At 49.9% G+C, this 25845-nt stretch overlaps 1 protein-coding gene across 1 annotated transcript in view; it reads left to right on the forward strand.

Annotated features, from left to right (window-relative positions):
- Positions 1-22847, forward strand: part of dgkaa (diacylglycerol kinase, alpha a) — a 36408-nt gene extending 13561 nt beyond the window's left edge. The window contains exons 3-24 of the mRNA XM_088916222.1: positions 1065-1141; positions 1499-1643; positions 2688-2768; positions 3211-3260; positions 3718-3792; positions 5213-5329; positions 8763-8880; positions 10246-10334; positions 10837-10956; positions 11096-11194; positions 12279-12371; positions 12970-13043; positions 13607-13681; positions 14245-14330; positions 14778-14867; positions 15155-15315; positions 16192-16256; positions 17503-17593; positions 19183-19369; positions 19467-19587; positions 19819-19879; positions 20737-22847. Coding sequence (XP_088772348.1) covers positions 1065-1141; positions 1499-1643; positions 2688-2768; positions 3211-3260; positions 3718-3792; positions 5213-5329; positions 8763-8880; positions 10246-10334; positions 10837-10956; positions 11096-11194; positions 12279-12371; positions 12970-13043; positions 13607-13681; positions 14245-14330; positions 14778-14867; positions 15155-15315; positions 16192-16256; positions 17503-17593; positions 19183-19369; positions 19467-19587; positions 19819-19879; positions 20737-20835 — 2174 coding nt within the window. The 3' untranslated portion in view covers positions 20836-22847. The remainder of the gene's footprint in view (positions 1-1064; positions 1142-1498; positions 1644-2687; positions 2769-3210; positions 3261-3717; positions 3793-5212; positions 5330-8762; positions 8881-10245; positions 10335-10836; positions 10957-11095; positions 11195-12278; positions 12372-12969; positions 13044-13606; positions 13682-14244; positions 14331-14777; positions 14868-15154; positions 15316-16191; positions 16257-17502; positions 17594-19182; positions 19370-19466; positions 19588-19818; positions 19880-20736) is intronic.
- Positions 22848-25845: the final 2998 nt, after the last annotated feature.

Genomic DNA, 25845 nt, shown 5'->3' on the forward strand with positions numbered 1-25845 from the left:
TTCTTCCCATCATTTCTTCCTTGTCCTCTTTCTTCTCTGTGCAATCCCAGCGGAGCTCCCGCGCACGAGCCCGTGGCTGCTGATCGGTTATTGAACTGATGAAGCACCTTCTCTAGCGGGTGATCAGAGACGCAGTTTTTCTTTCTGGGTCATTCACTGTGGCATGTGTTTGTGCTGGGTTGGCTGTAGTTATTTTCCCTTTGTGGTGTCTAGCAGCAGGCTGCACCACAAAGGGATTTCCCAAATGGTAGCACGACATCAATCAAGCACCACGGCAGGTTGGCAGTAGGCTTGGCCCTGGGGTTTTTTGTCCTGACAGCGCGCCCTGTTCCTCACTGGGCTCCTCTGAGCTTGCGGAAGGTGGCATCTGCCCCTCCCCCCCTCTGATGCCACGGCGCTTGTCACTGGTGCTGTGGGCTTGCAGGTGTGAATCGTAACAGAAGGCCTCGCGGCGCAGATGTTGGAGGACATACTGTACTGGCGTGGCAGGAGGGCCCTTTGGGATTTGATTTCCGCCGCTCACAAGCAACTCCGGCTTCATAGCTACACAACCCCCTGTCACAGACACCAGAGTATTCCACTACACGAAAGGGCCAGGCCTCTTGGTGCTGGAGGGTTCCGAGAGGGGTGACATCACCATCTGTTACAGCCTCAGTGCCAAGTGATCCCTGTTATGCAGGTGCAGGTGTCTGGGTTGGTCCAGTGTTTGTACAAGGGTGCTGCTTCAGATCTGCCGAGCATGAATGGAAAATGACTGGCGGTTCGTAACTCTTTTTTAAAGGACCTCAGCCATCAGATAAAAAGTAGACGATTGTGTGTTTTTATGTTCCAAGCACTGATTCTGTTCGAAGTTTGTCTTCAGTAATCTATTTCCCTTTGGCATATTCTGAATCCTTGATTAATTTGTTTTTTTTTCCACCATCCATTCCCAGTTTGGAATGAGCACATATTAATTAGCTCTTCATTTCCTGTAAACCCCTTGTGCCAGTAGGGAGGAGCCAGGAGCGTAGTGTTTGTCCTCTGAGAGGTGTATCGTCAGGGATCCTCTGTCTCTCTCTCCACAGACTGCGGTTTGAAAGTCAAAGATGTGCTGAAGGATTTCTACGGGGACAAGGCTCTGGCAAGGCACAGAAATGGAGAGGTGAGGACTAACTGCTCCCACGCTGCCTGACCCTGGCATTCCTGCAGCTTTCAATCCTTTTCTGAGTTTCAGACAAGCCCAGCCACTTCTCCGTGATCACCCCCAGACTCTTCTTAATCACACCCTTTTCCCCCAGTTCCTGTGCACCCCATAGTATGAGGGTCAGCTGGTTAGCAGGACTATTTGTTTTGTCAGAACCCTGCCAAGCTGCACCAAGCGCTGTGGTGTTGGGGCCTGCTCTGTTTCGTGCTCCGTGTTGTGTGTGAGCTGTATTAAGATAATGCAGTATGTTCCAGTACTGACTGAGCTGCAGCCGGGCTTGTGTGTTAGTGAAGACTGTGCCTCTTGCTCTGCCAGTGGATCGATGAAGAGGGGTTCCAGCTCTTCCTGAAGACCTACTTGGAGGTGGAGGACCTCCCTGCGAATCTCGGCCAGCGGCTGTTCCGATCCTTTCAGAACTCCGAGAAGGACGGAGCCAGTGATGCCGTCGTTCCGCCAGGCAGTATGTCCTTTTGTTTTTTCGGCTCCTGTCCTGTTGTGTACAGCAGGGCTTTTTCCTGTCAGGAATCTCTATAATTTTTTTCAAAATGTAACAATCTGCAGTTCATAGTTCCTGAAAAACAATCTATTGGGGGGGGGGGGCAATGTGCATTATGTCCATATTACCCCAAATTACATATTTTTCTTTCCATTTAAAAGTGACAAAAATAATTTAATAATTTAATTTAATAATTTAAACAGAATGAGGTCACCAGGACGTTTGCACAAATATAGGAAAACTAATGTACAAGTGTGAGAGGACGAATCTGAGTGTGTGAGAGTGTGAGTGTATAGAGAGAGATTGTGAGAGTGTGAATGTGAGAGGGTGAGAGTGTGAATGTATAGAGAGAGATTGTGAGAGTGTGAGTGTATAGAGAGAGATTGTGAGAGTGTGAATGTGAGAGAGTGAGAGTGTGAATGTATAGAGAGAGATTGTGAGAGTGTGAGTGTGAAAGAGTGAGAGAGTGAGTGTATAGAGAGAGATTGTGAGAGTGTGAATGTGAGAGAGTGAGAGTGTGAATGTGAGAGAGTGAGAGTGTGAGTGTATAGAGAGAGATTGTGAGAGTGTGAGTGTGAAAGAGTGAGAGTGTGAGTGTGTAGAGAGAGATTGTGAGAGTGTGAATGTGAAAGAGTGAAAGTGTGAATGTGAGAGAGTGAGAGTGTGAATGTGAGAGAGAGTGAGTGTATAGAGAGAGATTGTGAGAGTGTGAATGTGAGAGAGTGAGAGTGTGAATGTGAGAGAGTGAGAGTGTGAGTGTATAGAGAGAGATTATGAGAGTGTGAGTGTGAAAGAGTGAGAGTGTGAGTGTGTAGAGAGAGATTGTGAGAGTGTGAATGTGAAAGAGTGAAAGTGTGAGTGTGAGAGAGTGAGAGTGTGAATGTGAGAGAGTGTGAGTGTGTAGAGAGAGATTGTGAGAGTGAGAGTGTGAAAGAGTGAGAGAGTGTGAGTCTGAGTGTATAGAAGAGTGAGTGACTGGCCCTTCTCTCCCTCTCTCCCTCTCTCCAGGCTCTGGTCAGGTGTGTCTGAAGGATGTGTCGTGTTACCTCTCTCTGCTGGAAGAGGGACAGCCTCAGGACAAGCTGGAGTGTGAGTCTTCCTCCTCTCCTCTGCTCTCACCCCTCTGAGACCCCCCGAGGCCTTACTAATACTGCCGTCACTTCTAACCTGCCTTGACTTGAAGTCTACATTCCTTCACAAACTGTCCAAATAAGCCTTTTTATTGCTTCCCCACATTGTCTAAAGGAAAAAAAAGCAGTTCTAATATGACCTTACTGAAGCTCCTGTCTGTCATCTTAAATTCATAGTTTAAGTTCTCCTGTCTGTATGTAATGCTCTGCACTTGTCTACATTAAATGTCATCTGGCACAAACCTAGAGGTTTCTAGAGAATCAGGCTGAAGTGTGTAAGTGACCAGGGTCAGTGGCCTGTGTGTAAGTGACCAGGGTCAGTGGCCGGTGTGGAGGTGACCAGGATCAATGACCTCTATGTAAGTGACCAGGATCAGTGACCTCTTGTCTTTTCCCAACAGTTACCTTTAAGTTGTATGACAAGGATGGCAACGGGCTTCTCGACAGCTCTGTAAGTACACAACTGCACACAGTTACACACATCTGCAAACCATCGTACACAGGTCCACACAGTGGTGCACAGCTCCATACCATGGTGCACAGCTCTACACCGTGGTACACAACTGCACACCGTGGTACAGAGCTGCACACAGTGGTACACAACTGCAGTCTGTGGTACACAGCTCCACACAAAGAGACACTAACTCCCTCTGTGAGGATGGGCAGTACAAACAATCACCCAGCGTTGCTCTCTGCGCCGATAACCAGTTTGAGCCCTTACCCAGTTTTTAGCTCGTGTTTTTTTTTGCAAAAGGCTGTTTTAGTTCCCAGCGTTGGCACAAAGGGCGCTTTTAGCGAGCCGTGACTCGTCGGCGTGGGCGGCGCTAGCTCTCGAAGAGAGTGATTCACAAGACGCCAAGCGCTCAGATGGCAGGGCAGACCGCTGACTGTGCTCTTGGCGTTGGCAGGAAGTGGACCGGATCATCGCCCAGATGATGCGCGCTGCCGAGTACCTGGGCTGGGACGTCAGCGAGCTGAGACCGGTAGGGACTCTCTGCTGTCAGCATAACCACGGAGGTTAGGCTGCTCCTCCACAGCAACCGCAGATTGAAGACTTGGCATCCTCTGTCTTCTGAGGTGCCACCGCTAATTTATTGTCACAAATAGTTCTCCTCAGTCACTTATGTGACGACAGTAGCTCCACGAACTTTACTGAGCTCTCAGTCATCCCACAGCTCAAGACACAGGCTGTGAATAATCGTTATTCAGACTCTACAGCCTCGTTTTGAGCCAGACTCGAAATCCATTGCTATGAGACTGAGCATAATAACCAGTACTCGTTGTCTGCTCGGGGCCTCACCTCATGCCTTGTGGTTCTGGATTCGGTTCCTGTTTGCTGTCGCTCTCCCCAGGTGGCTTATGGGTAACGGATGGGTTAGCAATACTCATTTAACAGTGGTGTGTGTAATCCGTTTATTGAGTGCTGGCAAGTGGCAGGCACGATTTCCCAGTGAAACAGCAGTGCAGAGTTCGGCAGATCTGAAGGAAGTGTGAAACCGTCAGAGGCTCGGTGCCCCCTGGGTGCCGTGGGCAGAGCACCTGGGGGAGCTCAGGGTCACTTCTGCTCCGGCCTGCATCGTCTCTCCGCCTGAGCCCCCGCGGGGCGGCACGGTCCACTGCCAGCGCCGCGCGGAGCAGAGCAGCGTCTTCACCCAGCACTTGAGCTGACAGCCCCCTGCAGCTGTCTGTATGGTGTAACCACCTGGATAAACGCTGTAGGACAGATCCAGGAGCAAGGACTGGGCGCCCCAGTCTTGTCCCATAACAACATTTCGGGTCAGCAGGCCAAGCCATCACTTGTCTTCAAGCAGGAGAATGAATAATTACACCTTTTATTTATAAAGCGCCTTTCCAAATCTTAAGGGCACTATACATAGTGTGCAAGAACTTACAGGATAAACTGTAAGCCAATCGGACATAGGCCCTGTCATCACTTAAACATCACGGGAGATTTAAAAAAAGTCAAAGAAGTTGTCTCTCATAGGGTCTGAGGAAGGGAATTCTGTAACAACCCACAAAAGTCGAAGGTTTAGCCCTGGGTACAGTGAGCAGAGGACCAGCCTCAGCTGAACAGAACCTACAGGAGGGATGTAAACATGAAGGAGTTCAGAGATATGTGATGGAGATTGTTTAGAGCCTTGAAAGTCAGTAACAAGATCTTGTATTCAATATGTGACTTTATAGGCAACTCATGTAGAGATTTAAGTGTAGGAGTGATATTCTGCCAGGGCCTGCTGTGAGTTAGTAGTCTAGCTGCAGGGTTCTGCACAGACTACAGCTTCCTGAGCGGAGTGTTGGGGAGCCCAAGGGGGAAAAGGAGCTGCAGAAGTCAAGACTGGACCTTGGCAGAAGTGTGGTCAAGCCCAGTGCGGCCCCGCTGAGCGTGGCCCGGTTCTTCCGCAGGTCCTGAAGGACATGATGACCGCCATCGACTCGGATGGGAACGGGACGGTGTCGCTGAAGGAGTGGATCGAGGGAGGCATGAACAATGTCCCGCTGCTGGTGCTGCTGGGACTGCAGGCAAGAGACCGGCTCTTCTCTCTCTCTCTCTCTCGCTCCCCCGCTCCAACGCCTCGTACTGCCCCTCTTCCACCTCCTCCACCCCTCCCTCCCCCTCCGTCTGTCAGGGCTCCTCGTCTCTCCGCCTACCCGCTCTGGATACAACCGTCCTTTTGTTTGGGTAATTCCCAATGACTTCCCTCTCGCTCATGTCCCCTAAAACAGGAATAGCCAAGACCGTCCTGTCCCTGAGCAATTGTCCCATAAAACAATCAAAGTCAAGATTCCATACCTCTGACAACAGAGGATCATGACTGTCTGAGAGGTTGAATGGGCTGTGCTTCTTTCATTTAGTGCACTAATGCTTTTACACTAGACAACAGGGTCAGTTCTAGCTGTACCTGCCTGCAGCAAAAAGGTGCCAAGGGGGGGGAGGGTATAGTAGATTAGCAAATATTTCCACTTGTCCCTCACAGACACGGATGCAAACAACGAGTATGGTTTCAAATAAGGCCTGGGGTGTTTGCGTTATAAATGTGATATCCTTATCCAAACTCTCCCTGCGGTATAGCAGGCAGCCTCTCAGGGAATCGCTCAGCGCCTTTCCCTGGGCACATTCTTGCCGTTATGAGCTGCAGCCCGTGATAATGGTCAAAATCGCGGCTCTCGGTGACTGTGGTGCCAGCAGGATGCAACCGATACCAATCTTGATACCCATCTCACGCTGCCGTATTTGGGCTTGTGGCTTCTGCCTGGTCAGAACTTGGCCTTTCCCGGCCCTCCCCTTTCTCAGCCGCACGCTGGTCGCCTCACCACGCGTGAGAGCGCCGCCGCTGAGCTGCGCGGGCGCGGCTCTCTTTTCTCACGAGGGAAACCCTCGCCAAAGAAAGCGGGCGGCCCAGAGGCTAGTCGATCAGGGGAGCTCCCGCCGCTGCCTGTAATTGGCGGATCCCAGAGAGACGGCCTTATTCCCGGGGACGCTGGCCCTTGGGGTTTCCCGCGGCAGCGGCAGGAAGCAGCCGACTCCGTTGTCCGAGAGATAGATGGGATAAACACGTTGGAAAGTCAGCGCAGAGTCATGGAAACATGAAGTGCGTCAGTCCAGGGAGAAGGCTGGTCTGCTGTTTCCTGTGTTAAGACGCAGGGCAAAGCGAGAACATCTGCCGGGTGTTTCTCTTGCGGAGGGGAGCTCTCACACGCTCTCTGCATCACTGTTCAGTTCCCCGTATTCGTTTCCCACACAGCCTAGCGAGTTAACGTACAGTAGTTCAGGTGGGTAGCTGCATCAGCATGTGTAGTCTGCAAAGGAACAAGTGATAGGTTTATTCCCTGCTGAAAAGAGAAGAGAGAACACACAACGTTTCGGCTGTGCAGCCTTCTTCAGGTGTGAGTAGGTTCCAGGTTCCTCGCACCTGAAGAAGGCTTCACAGCCGAAACGTTGTGTGTTCTCTCTTCTCTTTTCAGCAGGGAATAAACCTATTACTTGTTCCCTAACGAGTTAACGGTCAGTTCAGTGATCTGAAGACAAAGGGGAAGATGTGCGCCTCTCGATACTGGCACAAGCTCCCAGTCTGCGGGCGCACCTGTCTCGGGCCTGTGCAGAACTTCACCAGCGCAGACGTGACGCCAAGGCATGGTGATGCTGTTTTTCTGAGGAGCTGGGCATCAGATGGCAGGGCACACAATCAGAGATCGTTTCAGTGGGAGCCAGGAGAAATGTGTGCATGCGTGACACATAACAAGTCAGTTTTCTTCAGGGTTGCCCTTTGACCTTTAACCTGCTGGCCTCCTGACAGTGTCATCGAACAGGGCAGATGCATTTTTCACTGCCCTGCCTGTCTGGCCCTCCTGCGTGTGGAGTTGGGAGCTCACTGCCAGCTGTCCTATCTAAACTGGAGCATAAACAGTGAATGGGCGTTGAACCTCCCTTGCATTTAATACAAAAATGTGTTTGACACATTCTACGCTATTTTTTTTTCTCTCACATCACTCATCGCATCACATCGTAGGACTGTCTGACTTGCGAATGAGCCACTTCCTCCTTTGCAATACGGCCCTGGGACTTCCCTTTGAGATCCGTCTCTCTCTGTCGAGCTTGGCATGAAATATCAGAGCAGAAGCCGGAGGAAGACAGCTGCCTTCCTCTGAGGTGGCTGTTTTCCTACAGTCAAGTGCTGGCTGTACAAGTGACAGTGTTTTCACTTTGACAGATGCATGCTACATTGACTCTCTGCGCAAAGATGCTGATGGCAGGTATTATGTAACAATTAAAGGCTGATGCTCTGTTTTCAGACTGATCAGCAGAAAGACGAGCAGGGAAAATGCCGGCCATCCGTTGTCCAGATTAGAAAGTCTCGTGGGCAGAAAATTCTCCAGGTTTTACTGCCGTGATTGAGCCTACTCTGGGGAATGCCAGCGGGACTACACAATAATTCAGACAGTTTAGATTTCCTGCGATGGCCCTAAATAAACAGATTGATTGCCTTTAACAGGGGAGATCAGTCTCTGTCCTTCAATCGATTGAAGGGGAACCGCAGTCCCAATTTCTCAGAATGGTTTTTAAATCCCGGTCACAACATATATGCATTGACGGTGCAGAAAAGAATGATTAATTCCCAATTAAGCACAAAATCGTAAACGTTGTGAAAGGACAGTGAGTCGCCATGTTGTCGCAAAGCCCTGGTCTCGCCTGGGGCGAGCATGAGAGTTCCCACAAATCGTGATCCTGCTCGCTAGTCACTGTTATGACTAATGTAATGTGATGTATAAGTACAGGCTGTGCAGAAATGTTCCAACGTGATCAGCATACAGAGTTAACAAGTAAGTAGTACTTTTGTCGGCAACTACGAGAGCAATATTGGATTAAAAGAGATGTGTTCACAAGCCTGCTTGTTTACAATGTCACAGGGCCACTTCATGTCACTGGAAGTTTTGTTGCCTCGTTCTGAATCACGGAACATGGTGTTGGCGCATACCTGGAAATTTAATCAATTTTGTGATGTAGATTGGAGGTTTTGCAGGTTACTGTGTACGCCTTACTTTTACTGTGGTTTGAAGCACTAGCTAGTGCTGATTCTTTCTGATATAAAAATAGTCTTGCAGTTCCCCTTTAAAGTCATTTAGATCTTCAATTGCAATGAATTTAAAAAGACACCGCATCGATCGCCCTCGTCGAACTGAATGCCCTGACCTGGAAGATATCCGCTGACTGATAGGATTTGTCATGTTGGCATGAGTTTTCGCAGAATTTCTGAATCAGTGCAAGCAACCAGATGATGATGATGATGATGATGCAGGGACACTTATCTGGCCTTATCTCGCACGCAGGACTGATCAAAAGACACAGAAATTTCAAGAGTGTTACTGTTACAGAAATTTCAAGAGTGTTACTGTTACTCTTACTAACACTAAGAGTGTTAGTGTTACTGTACTAATACCTCGGTCTCTGTTTCAGATGACCCAGAAGGATGGTCAACACCTGTGGCGGCTGAAGCATTTCAACAAGCCAGTCTACTGCAACGTTTGTCAGAGCATGCTGCTGGGCCTCAGGAAGCAGGGCCTGTGCTGCACTTGTAAGTCTGTCCACCAGAGGGCACTCTACACACACACACACACACACTGTCGCTCCACATGCAACACTAACAGCTAGATCTTGGCCAAATATCAGCCCTTCTGTTCCATCAATTGGCTGGGTATTAGGCACTACCACCTCGTGCAATGTCTGATTAATGTGTTTATTCAGTTTTACAATTTTAAGATGTGTGTTGTACCCAAAGCCCACTCTGGACTGGATTAAGTGAAACTGTATTTGACTATGCAGAACAGAAAGAACGGGAAAAAAATGGAATTCTATGCTGGGAATAAGGCCCCCATTACAAAACCACATCATGTTATACCAGCTGCAGACTGTTGAACAAAGAATTATCCTTGAAGCAGAAAAGCTAATATTCTAAAATTGGTTTAGAAATGCTGTTGTACTTTGAAGACCGTGGCTTAGATAAACTCTGCAGTTTGCAAAACTGGAATCGCCTTGGGTTCCCCCCAGCAGGAGGCAGATCCAAAAAGGAAGTGTGGAGTCCGGACTGGAAGTGGGTGTCGAGGAATGTGAGGTGCATAGCCAGGCTGTGTCCCATGTGGAGTGCAGCGCCGTCCTCACATCCTAATAATCAATAATATTAATTCCTTACACTTATATAGCACTTTTCTGGACACTCAAAGCACAGGTAATGGGGACGCCCCTCCACCACCACCAGTGTGCAGCCCCACCTGGGTGATGTGACGGCAGCCAGTACTCTCACCACACACCAGCTCTCAGTGGGGAGGAGAGCAGAGTGATCAGTTCAGAGATAGGGATTATTAGGAGGCGATGATGGGTAAAGGCCAATGGGAAATCTGAACATAACACTGGGGTAACACTCTTTTCGAGAAACACCCTGGGATTTTTAATGACCACAGAGAGTCAGGACCTCGGTTTTACGTCTCATGCGAAGGATGGCACCCTTTTACAGTTTAGTGTCCCCGTCACTATACTGGGGCATTAGGACCCACATGGACTGCAGGGCGAGCGCCCCCTGCTGGCCCCACTAACACCTCTTCCAGCAGCAACCTTAGCTTTCCCAGGAGGTCTCCCATCCAGGTACTGACCAGGCTCACAGTTGCTGAGCTTCTGTGGGCTGTCAGATGGAGGGTGATGTACCTGCTACACCCGGCAGGAATTGGGGCAGCGTGGCCTCAGGAACTCCTTTGCCACCTGCTTTTCAGTCACACCTCCGGAAGGGCCAGAGAGAAGCCCCTGACGCTGCACGCGACGGGGCGGAGAGACAGGGGGCCGTGCGCCGAGCGGGATCAAGACCGGCGCTCGGCGCCGCGCCCACACGCGTGCGCCTGAGTGTGTGCCCTCCTCACCTCCGCTCTTCCCTGTCCGTCTCGTCCCGCAGGCTGTAAGTACACGGTTCACGATCGCTGCGCCAACAAGGACGTGTCGCCCTGCGCCCGCACCTACGTCAAGTCCAAGAAGGACACAACGGTGAGTTCTGTGAGCGTCTCTTCGGAGAGGTGCAGACTCGACAGGGTTAGGGTTCGAGAGGGCCGCTGGGGCTGCAGTTAGGGGACAGGGTTCAGGAGTAAAGTAGCAAGAGTAGAAGGATGTTGTGGTGTCCAGTGAGTTTTTTTTCCCATTGTTCCCTGCAATGAACACCACTGAGGGGAACCCCGCTGACTTTCTGTGTGCCCCCCACAACAGAGACTTGGATAAACTCTGGCCTCAATGTCCAGGTCAAGACTGGACAGTGTGAGTGAATAGATAGGTCATTTGGTGGCCCAGGGCACTCACTCATCTGTCCTGCCTAGACACAGTTTTCCCACAACTGCATCAGTGGACTAACCCACAAGGGGACGTGAATTCTCTCCTCGCTCAGAGGGATGAAGCTTTCAAGCCGAGCAGTGCCTGAGAGGTTTTTTTGCTTGTGTGAAGCTCGGTTATTTACCCCTGTGTGTGTCTCTCTCTCTCTGCCCACCTCTGGCCGCAGGTGAAAGCTCACGAATGGGTCTGTGGAAACTGTGACTCCAGTAAGTGCGACAAGTGCCAGAAAAAGATCAAGAGCTACCAGGGCCTGACAGGACAGCACTGCATATGGTGCCACCTCAAGGTACGGGCACTCCCGTGGGTCAGATCCACAGCAGGGCTTTCACCAGTGCGGCTGCCCGTTATCAGGAAGCGACAGATCCCGGCGAGCGTCCGTACACCCCAACAAGAGTGCCAGTGCGTATCCTGTTGTTGTCTTTCAGCTCCACAACGAATGCGTATCCCAGATGTCTCTGCAATGTGACTGCGGCCCCTTGAGGGATCACATCCTGCCTCCCTGGGCCATCTATCCCATCATCCAGGTATCGCCGAGCCGTTCCCGGAAAAGCATGGTCCAGGGATACACCATCACCCAGGCTTCTGGAATCCCCCTGAATTGTCCACAAAATATCAGGGACCCACCCTGTACCTAGTGCCATACTGGGTCTCTGTAAGCAGCTGGACCAGTTGGGGAGCTGTGCACTGCCTGCTGTCCCCGTTTTGTGTACTTTCTCAAGCAGGATGGCTCACAGATGAGGCTGAGATGAGGTGTAGTGGTGTTTTGGGACCCAGGGGTGGGTCTGGGCCAGGGAGCCGTGCTTCTCAAACCCAGCCACTTATCTGCCACTATTCACTCGTCTAGGGGTTCCTAAGACTGTGGACACAGAGTATAGGATAAGATCACTTTATTAGCCCTATACAATTTCTTGCATTAGGAATTTGGCTTTTCACATACCCCAGCTTGCTCTCCAGGAGACACACAGACAGACAGACAGATGGGGAGAGAGAAGCTTGGGGTCAGAGCGCAGGGTCAGCCATTTATACAGCGTCCCTGGAGCAGTTGGGGTTAAGGGCCTTGCTCAGGGGCCCAACAGAGTAGGATTCCTCTGCCAGCCGCGGGATACGAACCAGCAACCTTCCAGTCACGGGCACAGATCCTTAGCCACAGAGCCACCGCTCCGCCCAGAGTACAGCTCACTTCCCACCCCCACCATGTACTGTTTCCCTGGTTCGAGCCTGTAGTGAGCTCCTACCACTTAATTTCAGCTCCTAAGAATGAAGCATCAAAGGTGCACATTCAGAACACGATTGCCTCAGTTATGACAGAGACCCAGTTTCCATGCAATCATTTCAAATGATGCAGCAGCCCAGACACACGGGGCGGCCTGGATTGCGGCACGTGTCCGCTGGAGAGACATGTGAAGGCTGGGAGGCTGAGGCAGGAAACCTCTGGATCCAGTTTTGTGACAGATCAGGCCTCAGACTCCCTGCACTCCAGGACGGCTGTGAGCTACGCCCTGAGCTCTGGATTGTCTTAATTAGAGGGACAGGGCCCTGCCAGGCCACACAATGCTCTGGTACTTTAGATTCTTCTGTGCTTTCATACTTGTGTATTTTACACCACAGGAGCACAGCACCCTGAAAAATGGTGCTCCCAGTGCCACATCTCCAGACGACAACGGGCTGTACCACACCACGCCTGACGGGCAGGTCCTACGGGTATGCAGGCTGGCACCGTTCCCAATCCCTGTTTGTTTCTGGAGGAATTTGGAATGAGAAACCTTTCTAACTCATAACCAAACAATCGTCAGTGTGTAAAATGACTGTACAAGAAAGCGAGGGGCACAGAGGGACAGCTTCGGTCCGTTTCTTGATAGAGAAATGACAGAAGACTGTTCTAAATTAAGGAGTGCAAAGCTATTCCTCACCCCTAGACTAATCAAGTGTCCGTTTTGAGCCAGGTTTTCCTGTGCTATACATTAACTCAGTTGGCTTCAAAAGACACAGCTTATCTACAGTAACTGTTACATCACAGTAAATGTATCTTAGAATTCTTATTGAACTGATAGGGAAATCAAATAAGGTGAATCAGCAGAAGAACCCGAACCTTTGCACACACAGCACCTGTGAAAGATTGCAAGGTACCCAGTTATCTTTGAGTGTATTGAAGTATTCTACCCTGAACCCCAAACCCTTACACTGTTCCTGGTGTTTTCCCCAATGCCACCATTAAAAAGAGCTTTTCTGCTTCAGTCTGTGCTGTAGCAGAGCACTGAACACGTCCTGACTTGCACCCCTTCTTGTGCTTTCCCCACAGATCAGCCCTATCCCAGACACGCACCCCCTCCTGGTTTTTGTGAACCCCAAGAGCGGAGGCAAGCAGGGGGAGAGGTGAGCACCCTCCTGAGCTGGTCTTTTTGTCGAGCTCTGCTATCCAGTTAGGCTGGAGTTCCTGGGCTATCGTGTACTGGTGCCCGCAGAGTCTTTCACCTCTGGAGAAGTGCGTCCCCTGTCTTGTCCAGGATTAGTCTGCATCCACTGGCAGGATTAGGCCCATATGGAAAAAAAATGTTCAACTCATCCAACTTCCATTTACGCTAAGAGTTGCGGGGGAATGGAATAAGCTGTCCAGCCACGTTGAAACTGATACCCTGGATTCTTTAAAACAAGGGGTTGATGAGATCCCAGATCAATTAGCAACCAAACAAGCTTGATAGAGCGAAGAGCCTGCTCTTGTCTGAAACCTCCCTGATGGTCTGACAAAGACAGATTTGCTAGAGTCTTCTTCTCTCTCCCTTGTGGAAACCCGGCACTCAGTGTAGGGTTTAGATTTGGGTGATGCTTTGAAGTTTGGACTTAATTTGGGTGACGCCCTGTTGCCTGCACACCGTCACTCAATCAGTCTGCTCGTGAGCTCTGTAAAATAGCGTCGGTGTTTGTGTTTCCTTTTGCAGAGTGCTGAGGAAGTTCCAGTATCTGCTGAACCCCAAGCAGGTTTACAACCTCTCCAATGGAGGCCCCGGGCTGGGGTAAGGCAGGTTTATGATTACACTGTACTTTCTGATGTGTGTGTAAACTGGGGGCTGTTTTATCGCTGGCAGTGCCAGGGGAAGCTTGTTAAGGCGCAGAGTGCAGAGAACTCCACCGCATGGTTCGTGTGTCTGGCTCCTCCATATACTGTAAACCAGCCCCAGCTCCTGGATACAGTATTTGCCAATCTTATTGGGATAATCACGCGTAGGAAGTCCTGCTGGCCTGAAAACAAGCTTAAATATTTGCTTTTATGTTTCGTCATTATTTGTTGTACCTGAGCCTTCAGCCTGTCCTGTGTATTCTCAGATAGATTGAATTGTTTTATCAGATCCTTTTACGTCATGAATTGTGTTTTTTTCCTTCATTTTCAATGCCCAGTTCTTATCCAGTTTCCTAGGAACCTGTGGTTTCTGGCTTCTTTTCAAGGTGAAGTGTGGGCAACATTTTGAGGAGAGGGCCCAGTGGCGCCGCCCTGTTGGTTGCACTGTATCAGTGTAAGATGCTGCAGTTGAGAGCGCTTCTGGGCTGATTGCAGGTTCTCTGTCTCTTGGGATTGCAGGCTTCACTTTTTCCGAGACCTCCTGGACTATCGGATCCTGGTGTGTGGGGGTGACGGCACAGTGGGGTGGATTTTGGATGCCATAGGTAGGCACCGTCCTTTGAATTTCCCCCTGTCTCCTGTGCTGCTGCCAGCATTCCCCAGAGCAGTTCTCAGAGCAATCTACCCTCACCATGGCGAATTAGTTAGCTGGGTCTTCTTGCGTCAGATCAATTACACAGCATAAAGGGGAATGTTCATGTCACTGTCCACATCCAACGCAAGTATAGCCGATTTCTGAGTGATGTGTCAGTCTTGTGCATGTGTGTGTGTCCTGTAGTTTCAGAGCTACAGGAAGTGTCCTCGCTTGTGAAGCTGAGGCTGTGTGCCACCCCCCAGGGCTGAAGTTGCTCCTTTCAGAACTGTGATGGCAAACCGATGGAAGGAGAGCCGCTCATCAAACCCATGGCGGGCTCTGAGGCATAGAGGGCACCAGCCTGGCCTCTCTGCTGGCACAGTTCTCACACCCCTCTTTCCTGCTTGTGTCTTTTCAGACAAGGCCAACCTGCTGGTGAGACCCCCAGTCGCGGTGCTGCCCCTGGGCACTGGCAACGATCTGGCCCGCTGCCTGCGCTGGGGAGGAGGTGAGGGGCACTGGGAGGGGGGCACCGGCAGGTTAACTTTCTGGCCGTTAGATGCCCACGGTTGTGTGGGTACCCCTTGATGCGCCAGAGCCTCTCGGCGGAATTCGGTGCAACCTTCAGTGTCAGGTGGGGGTGTCGCTTGTAAAACCGAGAGAGTGGGGGGTGGGGGGAGAAGATTTGCGGTCTGCTGCGCAGGACGCCCTGTTGGGAGGTGTCGCCCCCTCCCCACGTGAAGATCCCGTGGGATCAGGTTGAGGGATGAACCCGTGTGACGTGCCTGCACGCAGGATACGATGGGATGGATCTGCGCCGCATCCTGAAGGACCTCGAGAACAGTACGCAGGTGCTGATGGATCGCTGGAGCGTGACTGTGATCCCGGAGGACAGCACGGAGAAAGGGGACCCTGTTCCGTACGAGATCATCAACAACTACTTCTCCATCGGAGTGGTGAGTCAGCGCCCGCCTGCATTGCTCCAAGGGTTTAGGTGAGGAGGGGGGACAGTAGTCCTGCCTACAGGGGCTTGAGGCTGTCAGACCCTGTGAAGAACAGTCCCCTTGGGTATTTGAGGGGATCATGCCTCGTCGCTGGTGTCAAAATCCTCATTTCCGTACTATCGCAGGAAAACTCAATCCGGCTCCGCCTGAGACGTCACTTATCAGGTCAAACCTATTTTTATATAGCGCTCTCCACAGCAGAGTCTCCTGCAGCGCGACACACAATTCCAACGAAAAGGCAAACATTTATTAAAATTCAAATTGTTCTCAACTTGGACTTAAAGCATTCAGGGTCTCAGCCGATGTGGGCCCTCCAGCAGAGATACGGTTGTGGAAAGAAGTTAAAATAGACAGTCCAGATAGCTTCCCCTCTGCAGCTTTTTCGGTATGCTGTAAATGTCAGTCCTTAAAGTTGCCCGGACAAATTTCTTTCAATTTAACCATTTTTAATGGGCGTTAGTCAGTGCTCTGCCAGCTGTACATTGGCATAGATGCAGAACTGAACACAGATGAAGAGCAGCCAGTTGTTTGTGTTTTGAATCAGTGGTTCCTTTTTTCGAACGTCAGTGTGGAATGAATTTACTGCGTGAGAATGACTTGCGTGCTAAAAAGATGTAGCCACGTGCCCCTGCCCAGATGATACCGTGCAGCTTTCTCTGAGACATGCTGTGCAGCGGAATAGCTTTAAAGTGGTTATGTGTGTCCTCTGTTCTGCTGTGGGCTTCTGGTGTGAGTCTCTTCAGGATGTTTTGCTGGGTCAGGTCAGCTGCTGGAATGAGTCACTGACAGCCTGTCAGCTTTTATGAATGGGTGCTCTTGTGTTGGCAGGACGCCTCGATTGCCCATCGCTTCCACATGATGAGGGAGAAGTACCCCCAGAAATTCAACAGCAGGTAGGCACAGAGCTGCAGTGCTGAACAACAGCGTCCTACTGCTACCCACGGGTGTGTGGTTACTTTGCGACTGTCTGCATCAGAGCCAGGTGTGTTTCACACCTGCAGCCAAATAGGTTGCTGGTGTCTGCTCCCTTTTATGCTTGGTGTTGTGTCACAGTGGATTTATCTCTGAGCCAGCCCTGTACGAGCTGAGCTGACAGTATGGTGGAATACAATGAGACAAAGGCTACAGACTCTCAAGAGCAAGTTCAGGTAGTGAGGATCTGAGAAAACTGCACCCGCTGAACTCCACAGGCTAGTACACACCATTCAGCAGAACCAGGAATGGGGATTATACAGGGCATCCTTCCCTCCTATTAAGACAGATTAACCAGGAAATTCCTGAAAAGATCTCTTTTACAGCACACCACAGGATTCGGTTAAGCAGTCCTTACCCCAGTTAAATGAGTCAGTTTGCATAATAGCTTTTCTTACTGGACTTGTGTCCTTACAAATGAGCTCATTCTTTACTTAGTAGCGATCCCTAGTACAGCCAGATCTCCTCTTGAAACCATGTGGTTCGCCTCTCACTTTCCACTGTACTTCCAGAGACACGGAGAGGCCCTGCGGGGTTTCTAGGTCTCTTCAAATCACCGTTCTCCTTGTACTGGGAGGAAACTAAACGCTGGACAATTCGTCCCAAAAACGGAGTAATTGAATTTCACAGCAACTCAAGGAAAACTATAAATAAGCGACTGATATGAGGTGCTGTAGCAGCTACTACAGAATATACAGATCTGTCAGGATTAACTCTTCTCTTAAAAGCAGACAGCTGAGATGTCAGATTGTCACGGCATTGTGTTTCTGCATTAAGAAGGAAGAATGCAGAGTAAAAGAACAGAACAGCGTGCCGCTGACTCAGAGTTCTGCACAGCAGTGTAATTCATTACTTATGACCCAGGTTCAGTTTTTAGACCTTCTGCAGTAAATGTGCTCTTGGCTGCACTGTTGAACGATCCTAGTTCCTAGGCGACAACTGTGCTGTCTGCATGAGTGCAAGTTTGTGGGTGATATTACTTTATTTCGGGGAGGGGGGCATGAGTAATAGCTAACAGCAGCAGCCCTGTCAGACCCGTGCCGTGCCCTGTGAATGCCAGGTAGTGGGTGAGATGGTAACAGCAGCACCGCGCCGGGCTGGGGGCTGTGTGAGTGTGGCGCGGCTGGGTGAGTACCCCCCTGCTTCTGCCTTTCCTGTGTGCTCCAGGATGAAGAACAAGCTGTGGTATTTTGAGTTCGCCACCTCCGAGACCATCTCTGCCTCCTGCAAGAAGCTGAAAGAGTGCCTGACTATTGAGGTGGGTTCAGGGCTTGGAGCCCCACAACCTCCGCAGAAGGCTTTTCAGACATAATAGTAACAATAATTCCTTACACTTACATAGCGGTTTTCTGGACACTCCACTCAAAGCGCTTTACAGGTAATGGGGACTCTCCTCCACCACCACCAGTGTGCAGCCTCAACTGGATGATGCGACGGCAGCCATAGTGCACCAGTACCTCACCACACACCAGTTCTCAGTGGGGAGGAGAAGAGACTGATGAAACCAGTTCATAGATAGGGATTATTAGGAGGCCATGACTGGTAAAGGCCAGGGGGAAATTTGGCCAGGATGCTGGGGTTACACCCCTACTCTTTTTGAGAAACGCCCTGGGATTTTTAATGACCACACAGAAACAGGACCTTGGTTTTATGTCTCATCTGAAGGACAGCATCTTTTTGCTGTATAGTGTCCCCGTCACTATACTGAAGCATTAGGACCCACATGGACTGCAGGGTGAGCGCCCCCTCCCGGCCTCACTAACACCTCTTCCAGCAGCAACCTTAGCTTTAGCTTTCCCAGGAGGTCTCCCATCCAGGAACTGACCAGGCTCACACCTGCTGAGCTTCAGTGGGCTGCAGGGTGATATGGCTGCTGGCTGACATCTCTATTAGTGGACACATTCTTCAAAACATCTCGTCTTGTCATCCAAGAGCCATGGCTACTGCTCTGCATGGCTGAGAGCTAATTAGATTTCCTCTTACCAATATCCTGACTCTGTCAGGCCTGTGAAGAAAGAGCGAGGAGCTGTGGACAGCACGCCGTGCCGCTGTCGGAAAGAGCTCCTCTTTTTTTAACAGGAGATTGGGGCTTCATTTCAACAACATAAAAAATGCTTATTTTAATGCTAAACTGTAATTGGATAAATCTGGGAGTGTTTTAATCACAGTTACCACATTGCACCAGGGAAACGTCTGCCTTGGATTAAGACGGCGCCTACTTCGGCATTCCTGAGCCCTGTTGCTGATAAAGTGGCTCAGTGCGCCTTGAGGAGCTCAAACCTGAAGCTCAGTTCATAGGAAGCCTGCTGGGGTTCTGTGTCAGTTTAAACCGCATCCAAAGAAACCGAGCCTGCCTTTCACATTTAAACCTGAATTAATTTAAACACTCATAAATAAAAAGCTTGCTTTTCTTTTTGGCATCGCGGGATTATGATCCTTGGGCTTAATCTGGAGTTCCTGCTCATGATGTAGGTGCAGTTATCCCTTGAAAGGTGTATGGCTACCGCATAGAGAAGCTTTCAGGTTCTGTGTTTTCACACACCAGGCTGCAGCATGGTGTTTGCAGTGTGCAGTTTTCCTAGTGAGTGCTGTTCAAGAACTAAAGCTCTGAAAGATCCTGGGTTCTGTGAGGTTTCCTATAATCTGGCAGTGAAATAGCACAAATTGTGATCCGATCAGAACCGATGCTTCAACGGTAATAAAATTGGTTCGTGATTGTTGGTTCACTGGAATATATTGCAGTTCTTTTGTTTTGCTAAGTTGCAAAATGTGTGCTTCGTGGCTCACGCTGTTCTGTAAAATGACTCATCTAAGCATTCCAGCTCAACCGGTCTTTCTATCTGTCAGTGCTGCGGGGTGCCCCTTGACCTCAGCAACCGCTCATTAGAGGGCATCGCCGTCCTTAACATTCCCAGCATGCATGGCGGCTCCAACCTATGGGGTGAGCCCAAGAAGTCGGACGGCAAGGCATCGGCCAATCAGGAGCCCCCGTCGGTGATCACAGACCCCGAGGTCCTGAAAGTGAGCGTGCAAGGTAAGAGGGGGCGCGCCCCGGTGCTTGCACAATCCGCCACAAAATTCCACTTGTGCTTGGGATTGCTTTTCCCTCACTTCCTCTCTCGCGCTTACAGACCTGAGTGACCGGAGGCTGGAGGTGGTGGGGCTGGAGGGGGCGATTGAAATGGGGCAGATCTACACCGGGCTGAAGAGTGCTGGGCACAGACTGGCCAAGACATCCCAGATCACCATCCGGTAGGCGCCTTCGCCATGCACAAGGCATAGACACAGAGGGAGCACTGTTACCCCCCCCCCGCCACATCTGGCCAGGGCGCGGTGAGGTGGTGTGGGTCCAAAGAGAGAAATTCCTGTCCGCTCCTGGGAAAAAGCTCTACTCCAAGAGCATCATAAAGCTTAGAAGTGTAAAAAGGTGAGTTTTAGCTCAGGACAGTTTGGAATTCAACGTCTGTCTCCCTTTCTCTCCAGCACTAAGAAAGCCCTTCCCATGCAGATTGACGGGGAGCCCTGGATGCAGCCCCCATGCACTGTAAGTGTGTTGGCCTGCTGACTGCAGCTCGCCTGCCGCTGAGCGCTGCCTGCACTGCACCCCCGAGCTGCGTTTCGCTTCATACGGAGGTCCCTTTGAGGCTGAGACCTCTTTTTTTAACAACACGCCTGAGGGCGGTGGGGGGCAGAGAAGGGATTTTTAGGTGGGGTTGCAGGTGGTCTGTGGATTCCACAACCTGTTTGTTCGTTTTGTTTTGTATGATCCTAAGAAATCCGGTAACATGCGTGTCCTGGTGAAAATCAGGCCGGCACTTGTCTCCAGCGAAAGACAGTGTCTCGTTCCTGATTTGTGCCTGGAGCGTGGGTCGGGTGGCCTAATTCACCTCCCAGGCTCGTGCCTGGCTTGTGTTTTAGGACTACTGAAACGTGCCTACGGTTCAGGCCGGAAGAGGTGACAAGGTTGTGCGCGTCCTGAAGGAATGCTGTATTCCAATGCTGTGGCTCCCGGGTTTAATTAGGTTAGAAAACTGGATTTGCCTCATTTATTGTAAGGTACCTGACCTGACTTTTCTCGAGGAGAAGTGACGAGGTGCCTCTGTGCTCTGAGCTTCCCAGAATTACTTGTGCTTTTTTTATCGGACCCGTGTGCAACAGCCTTTTCCATCACTGGGTGAAATGAAGAAGCAGAGCCGAGCGCCAGCGTCCTCACCCGCTCCGCAGTGGGAAAGTGGCACAGTGGCACCTCTTAACCCTCATTCTCGAGTGGTCAGATAACCCCTAGCCAAGGACTCTTTTTTTTATCCCCAGTGAAGAATGAAGAGCCGGTCGTGACGATCTGTCCGTGTTTGGTGTAAGGGTGCCCGTTCTGACATGACCTGCCTGGGCTTCTTTCCCCAGATCCACATCACCCACAAGAACCAGGCCAATATGCTGATGGCACCGCCTCCTCGCTCCTCCAGTTTCTTCCACCTGAAGAAGAGCGCCCCCGATAGTTAACCCCTGGGACTGCGACAGGCACGGCGCCTCCCGTCCCCCCACCCCTGTCCCACGTCATCAGAGGGGCTCGGCGAGAGACGGACAGACGGCACACACCCCTTTACTCTCTTTTTTTTTCCAGAAATTAAGCCCCCAGTCACATCATGGCATGATGGCCGTTTCCGCTCTGATCAGCGTAGAGGGGAAAACCTCCTCACAGACAGATCCCAACATTTCAAACAGAGAAGAGGGTCGGCCACGTATTCATTGTGTTAACCCTCCGACTTGAAGCTCCTCAATGCCAATAACCCGGCCACTTGCAAGCGCCCTTTATTCCAGGTTTTGATTTCATATAGTTCGCCCAGACTGTGCAAAAGTATTCCCGAAGTATTTCCAAAAAGAATTCCGGACCCTACCTTGTAGTGCACGGGTGAAATTCCGACATGCGCTGTAGTCGGCATTCAATGGGATTGTTGGATCATGACAGCACGAGGACTGGATTCGGGATTGGGAATTTCCAGGACACTTCGGTTTCATCCTCTTTTCTTGCTTTTATCTCCAGTTGGTGTTACAGTGATGCTGTCCTGTCAGTGGCCTTTTCTTGTGTTTTCCAGTTGTTTATGAAATAATTGAAATGCATTGTCTGCTATTCTTGTACTTACAGAGAGACGGTGCAGGCAAGGGTGGATGTGATATTTATAGTGGTTGTAGAGTCAGACAGGTGTCTTCCCAGTGCACACGCTGCTCATAGCAGACCTCTTATTTAATACTGGTGCAACAGATAAAAACATTCCGTCAGACCCTGGACTGGTTGTCGGTAGTCAAACAAAACTGGGACTACCAAAGGTACAGCATGCTATTTCTTAGACACTGGCCGATCAGTGTAAAGTTTAACTTTCGACATGACTTTTTTCACGTTTACATCTTGATAGCGCCCCCCTGTGGCTGGCTGGGGTCCTGCATACCTGCAAAAGTGAGAATTGTGTCAATCCTGCATCCTGCTCCTTGTTGTTTGTGCTGTATGGCTGTAGTGTGAAAAAAGACAATGCATGTTTTGGAGGAAGTGTGCATGGTTCCTTTTATTTAATGTAGGTGGTAGCAGAGAGATCTGAACCGATTAATGAATACCAGCACCAAATTGCTGTAATGCAAGGAAATAATTTAATCAGTCCCTCAGACTTTTTTTGTCTGAAATGTTTAAGGTAAATAGACTATCCTGCAGCTGGGTGGTGAGGCTTAGTTGCACTTTTACTTCAGAGGTTGCTGTGCCTTAAGACTTTGGTCTTGTGCAACATGGAAAAACGTCCCCCTGTCATTTCCGGATTACACTGGTTATCAAGTCTTAAATATTCAGTCATTCATGAACTTTTCAGCTTTGAGTGACGCTCAATTGCTTCCCCTAGCATCCAGTTGTTTAAAATCTTTTTAGAAGGTGTTTTTTTGTGGAACATTTACTGGGCAGAACAAGAAAAGGTCATGAGGAAATAGTTTAGCTTTTACTCAGTGGGCTCAAACAGTCTCTGTACTGTTCTATAGCTGCTCTGTGAACTGAATCCAGATTTGTGCTACAGTAGTCAGCAAATTTATTAGAACACCCTGTTGCTTTGGTAGTTTTGATGTGCTGAGCATGTAAAATCAAACCACTGTATATTAAAATCTTCAAAAAACTATCATAACGGTCTGTGTTTGATGGCTTTAATTAGCTGCTGAATTCAATTTAAACCAGAACGAGAAGAGGAAAAGATAAAATGAAAGGGGTTGTCTAGAAACTTGGAGGTCGGTCGTACAGTAGTTAAAGAACCAACAGCAGGCAGAATTACATCTCGCTGTGTGATCTGAGAAGCTGTTTGGAACCACGATTCTGCGTTCCGAGAAGATCCTTGTGTAGACAATTCTGAGAAATGTCAAACTTTGCTTGAGGTTCTAAATTAGTTCCTTACAAGATGTGTTTGCAAAACTGAATGACTAGTTTTTTTCTGTAGTGAATGAATACTTACTTGTGTGTGTTCTGAAGCTCAATAAAAGACATTTACTGAGGTGTCACAGTATATGTTTTGCTTTTGCTCTTGGCTCTGCAGTGACAGTCTAGCCAATGCTCATGGTTTATGTTATTACAGGTTCCTGGGAATCATGTGATATCAACATCTTAATAGACGTGCAGCAACTTTAAGTGTGGTTTGTAGACGAGGGCCCTGTTATTTTATCAGGTTTGAATGCAGTGGGTAGCCTGTTATTTATTGTGTTTGCTAATGTATACTTTTCAAGCGCTGAAGTCCCCAGACTCAGCTCAGCCTGGTTTGCATTTTAGAGACGATGTTCTGTGGAGCCATTCTTATACTGTCATAATAAATCAAATACAGAATCTGTGTCAGTTTGCTGCCTGGCTGGCTCTTCTGTTTCGTGTTTTCTATGTTGATAAAAATACTACAGCGGACATCCTTGGCCCCTGGAGGCTAATACTGCTGGTGGACTTCAGGTCACTGGTGTATAGGATGTCGGGTCGCTGGTCAGTGGTGCTGGTGGACATCGGGTCACTGGTCACTGGTGCTGGTGGATGTTGGGTCGCTGGTCTGGTGGACATCAGGTCACAGATGCTGGTGGACCAGACTGGGCTACTGATATTAGTGACCTGACTAGCACCAGCAGCCATATCACCCTGCAGCTCATAACCGGCAGCCCACTGAAGCTTTGCAGGTGTGAGCCTGGTCAGTACCTGGATGGGAGACCACCTGGGAAAAACTAAGGTTGCTGCTGGTGTAGCGGAGCTAGTTTGGATACGGTGACGTCACCACCCTCCCTGCGCGTAGCAGGGACCTCAGCTGCCTTGGCTGGGGGAGGTCTCCTTTAGCTCATGCGGCTGGTTCCCTGTTGTGTTACGCCGGAGACCCGGGTTCGCGCCCCAGGTGTTGCGGGATGAAACGGGTGGCGGAGGGCACGAGCCCGCTCGGAACCGCGACGGTCACACTGGAAGAGGTGTTAGTGAGTCCAGCAGGGGGGCGCTTATCCTGCGGTCTGTGTGGGTCCTAATGCCCCACTATAGTGAATATATATTCTATAAAGGTGCCGTCCTTTGGATGAGACATAAAACCGAGGTCCTGACTCTCTGTGGTTGTTGAACAAAATCCTAGGATGTTTCTCGAAAAGAGTAGGGCTGTTACCCTGGCATCCTGGCCAAATTTCCCATTGGCCTTTATCAATCATGGCCTCCTAATAATCCCCATCTATGAACTGGCTTCATCACTTTGCTCTCTTCCCCACTGAGAGCTGGTGTGTGGGGAGAGTACTGGAGCATCATCCAGGTGGGGCTGCACACTGGGGGTGGTGGAGGGGAGTCCCCATTACCTGTAAAGCACTTTGAGAGGAGTGTCCAGAAAAGTGCTATATAAGTGTAAGGATCTATAATTATTAGTGGACATTGGGTCACTGGTGCTAGTGGACACGGGGCAGTGCCATTGTGGTGGTTAATGTTCTAGGATTTGGTGTCCACTCCTCTGGGCTCTGAGCCGGAGGGTCGTACACTCACCTTGCTCCTATCTGGGCTGGGCTGACTGGTCTCTTCAGACCATCTTTTTTGTTCGAGACTACAAGGGGTCAGTTCCATCACCCTGTCAGTGCAGGACTGGACACTCTGCAGACACACTGACCCCCCAGGACAAGGACCAGACATCCTGCAGACACACTGACCGTCCAGAACCAGGACTGGACACTCTGCAGACACACTGACCCCCTAGGACAAGGACCAGATACCCTGCAGACACACTGACCGTCCAGAACCAGGACTGGACACTCTGCAGACACACTGACCCCCTAGGACAAGGACCAGATACCCTGCAGACACACTGACCGTCCAGAACCAGGACTGGACACTCTGCAGACACACTGACCCCGCAGGACCAGGGCTGGACACCTAGCAGACACACTGACCCTACAGGACTGGGACTGGACACCCTGCAGACACACTGACCCTGCAGACACACTGACCATCCAGGACCAGGACTGGACACCCTGCAGACACACTGACCCTGCAGGACCAGGGCTGGAGACCCTGCAGACACACTGACCCTGCAGGACCAGGAAAGGTTTTTTCTGAAACCAAAGAAAAAGTCAAGCAGGTATATATCATGTCTAATACTTCTGTAACAGTTCTGAGCGCAGCGTAACAGTGCAACAGTCTTTTCTTAAAGACAGACACAAAATACAGCCCAAATAGAGTACTTAACTTATGATCCCGTAGGTCCTGTGGTTGGAAAACACGAGCATAATAAACCGGCTTAAAGCTGTCAAAGATGGCGTTGGTGTGGCGTGCCTAAAAGAGCGTTTTCTTTAACTGTCTCTGCTTGGCGCAGTCAGTTAACGCACATTACCCGGTCCGATTGGTGTGGTGCGAGATATAAAATAACCTACATACATGTGCAAACAATCTCAGAAGACGACTGAGACTACTCAGAGAAAGGAGGAGAGACGAGGGGGCTCCGTCTGGCTGTTAGCTCAAGTGTCTGAGGTTTTATAACTCGGAGTAATCAAACTCCAGTCTATAATGTAAATGAAAACCGTGTGTTAAAAATTGAACAACGCTCAGAGCGCAACTTTCAGTCTTTACCGACTACATACAGTAGGGGGAGCCCGTGTACTGCATTTCATCAACCCCTGCCCTGTGAACATCTGGCAACTCGGAGGGACACATGCAGTTGTTTTTATTCAATTTCTGGGGAGTTCTGTTGTTTTAAAGGGGAATGTGCAACTCATCCCAAGGGTCGCGCGGGTATCTGTAGTCTGAGGTTGTACCGTACTTCATTTATCAAACTTTTTTTTAATCAAGCAACAAATGGCGATATTACAAAGGCATGGCTTTGGGGCGACATCTGCGATAGTAATTCTGACCACGACGAAATTATATAGATAAGTACGTCTATTGCGCTTTGTCTGTAAACAGACCAACAGAAACGTTTGCTTAAGAAAATGTCGTCAGCATTATTTTTTGCTGCTGCGCTCTAGAAGAACGGCTTTAGAGCGGTATAGAGCGAACCCCTC

Source organism: Atractosteus spatula, chromosome 1 (assembly GCF_055471065.1).
Source record: "Atractosteus spatula isolate fAtrSpa1 chromosome 1, fAtrSpa1.hap1, whole genome shotgun sequence".
Classification (NCBI taxonomy): Eukaryota; Metazoa; Chordata; class Actinopteri; order Semionotiformes; family Lepisosteidae; genus Atractosteus; species Atractosteus spatula.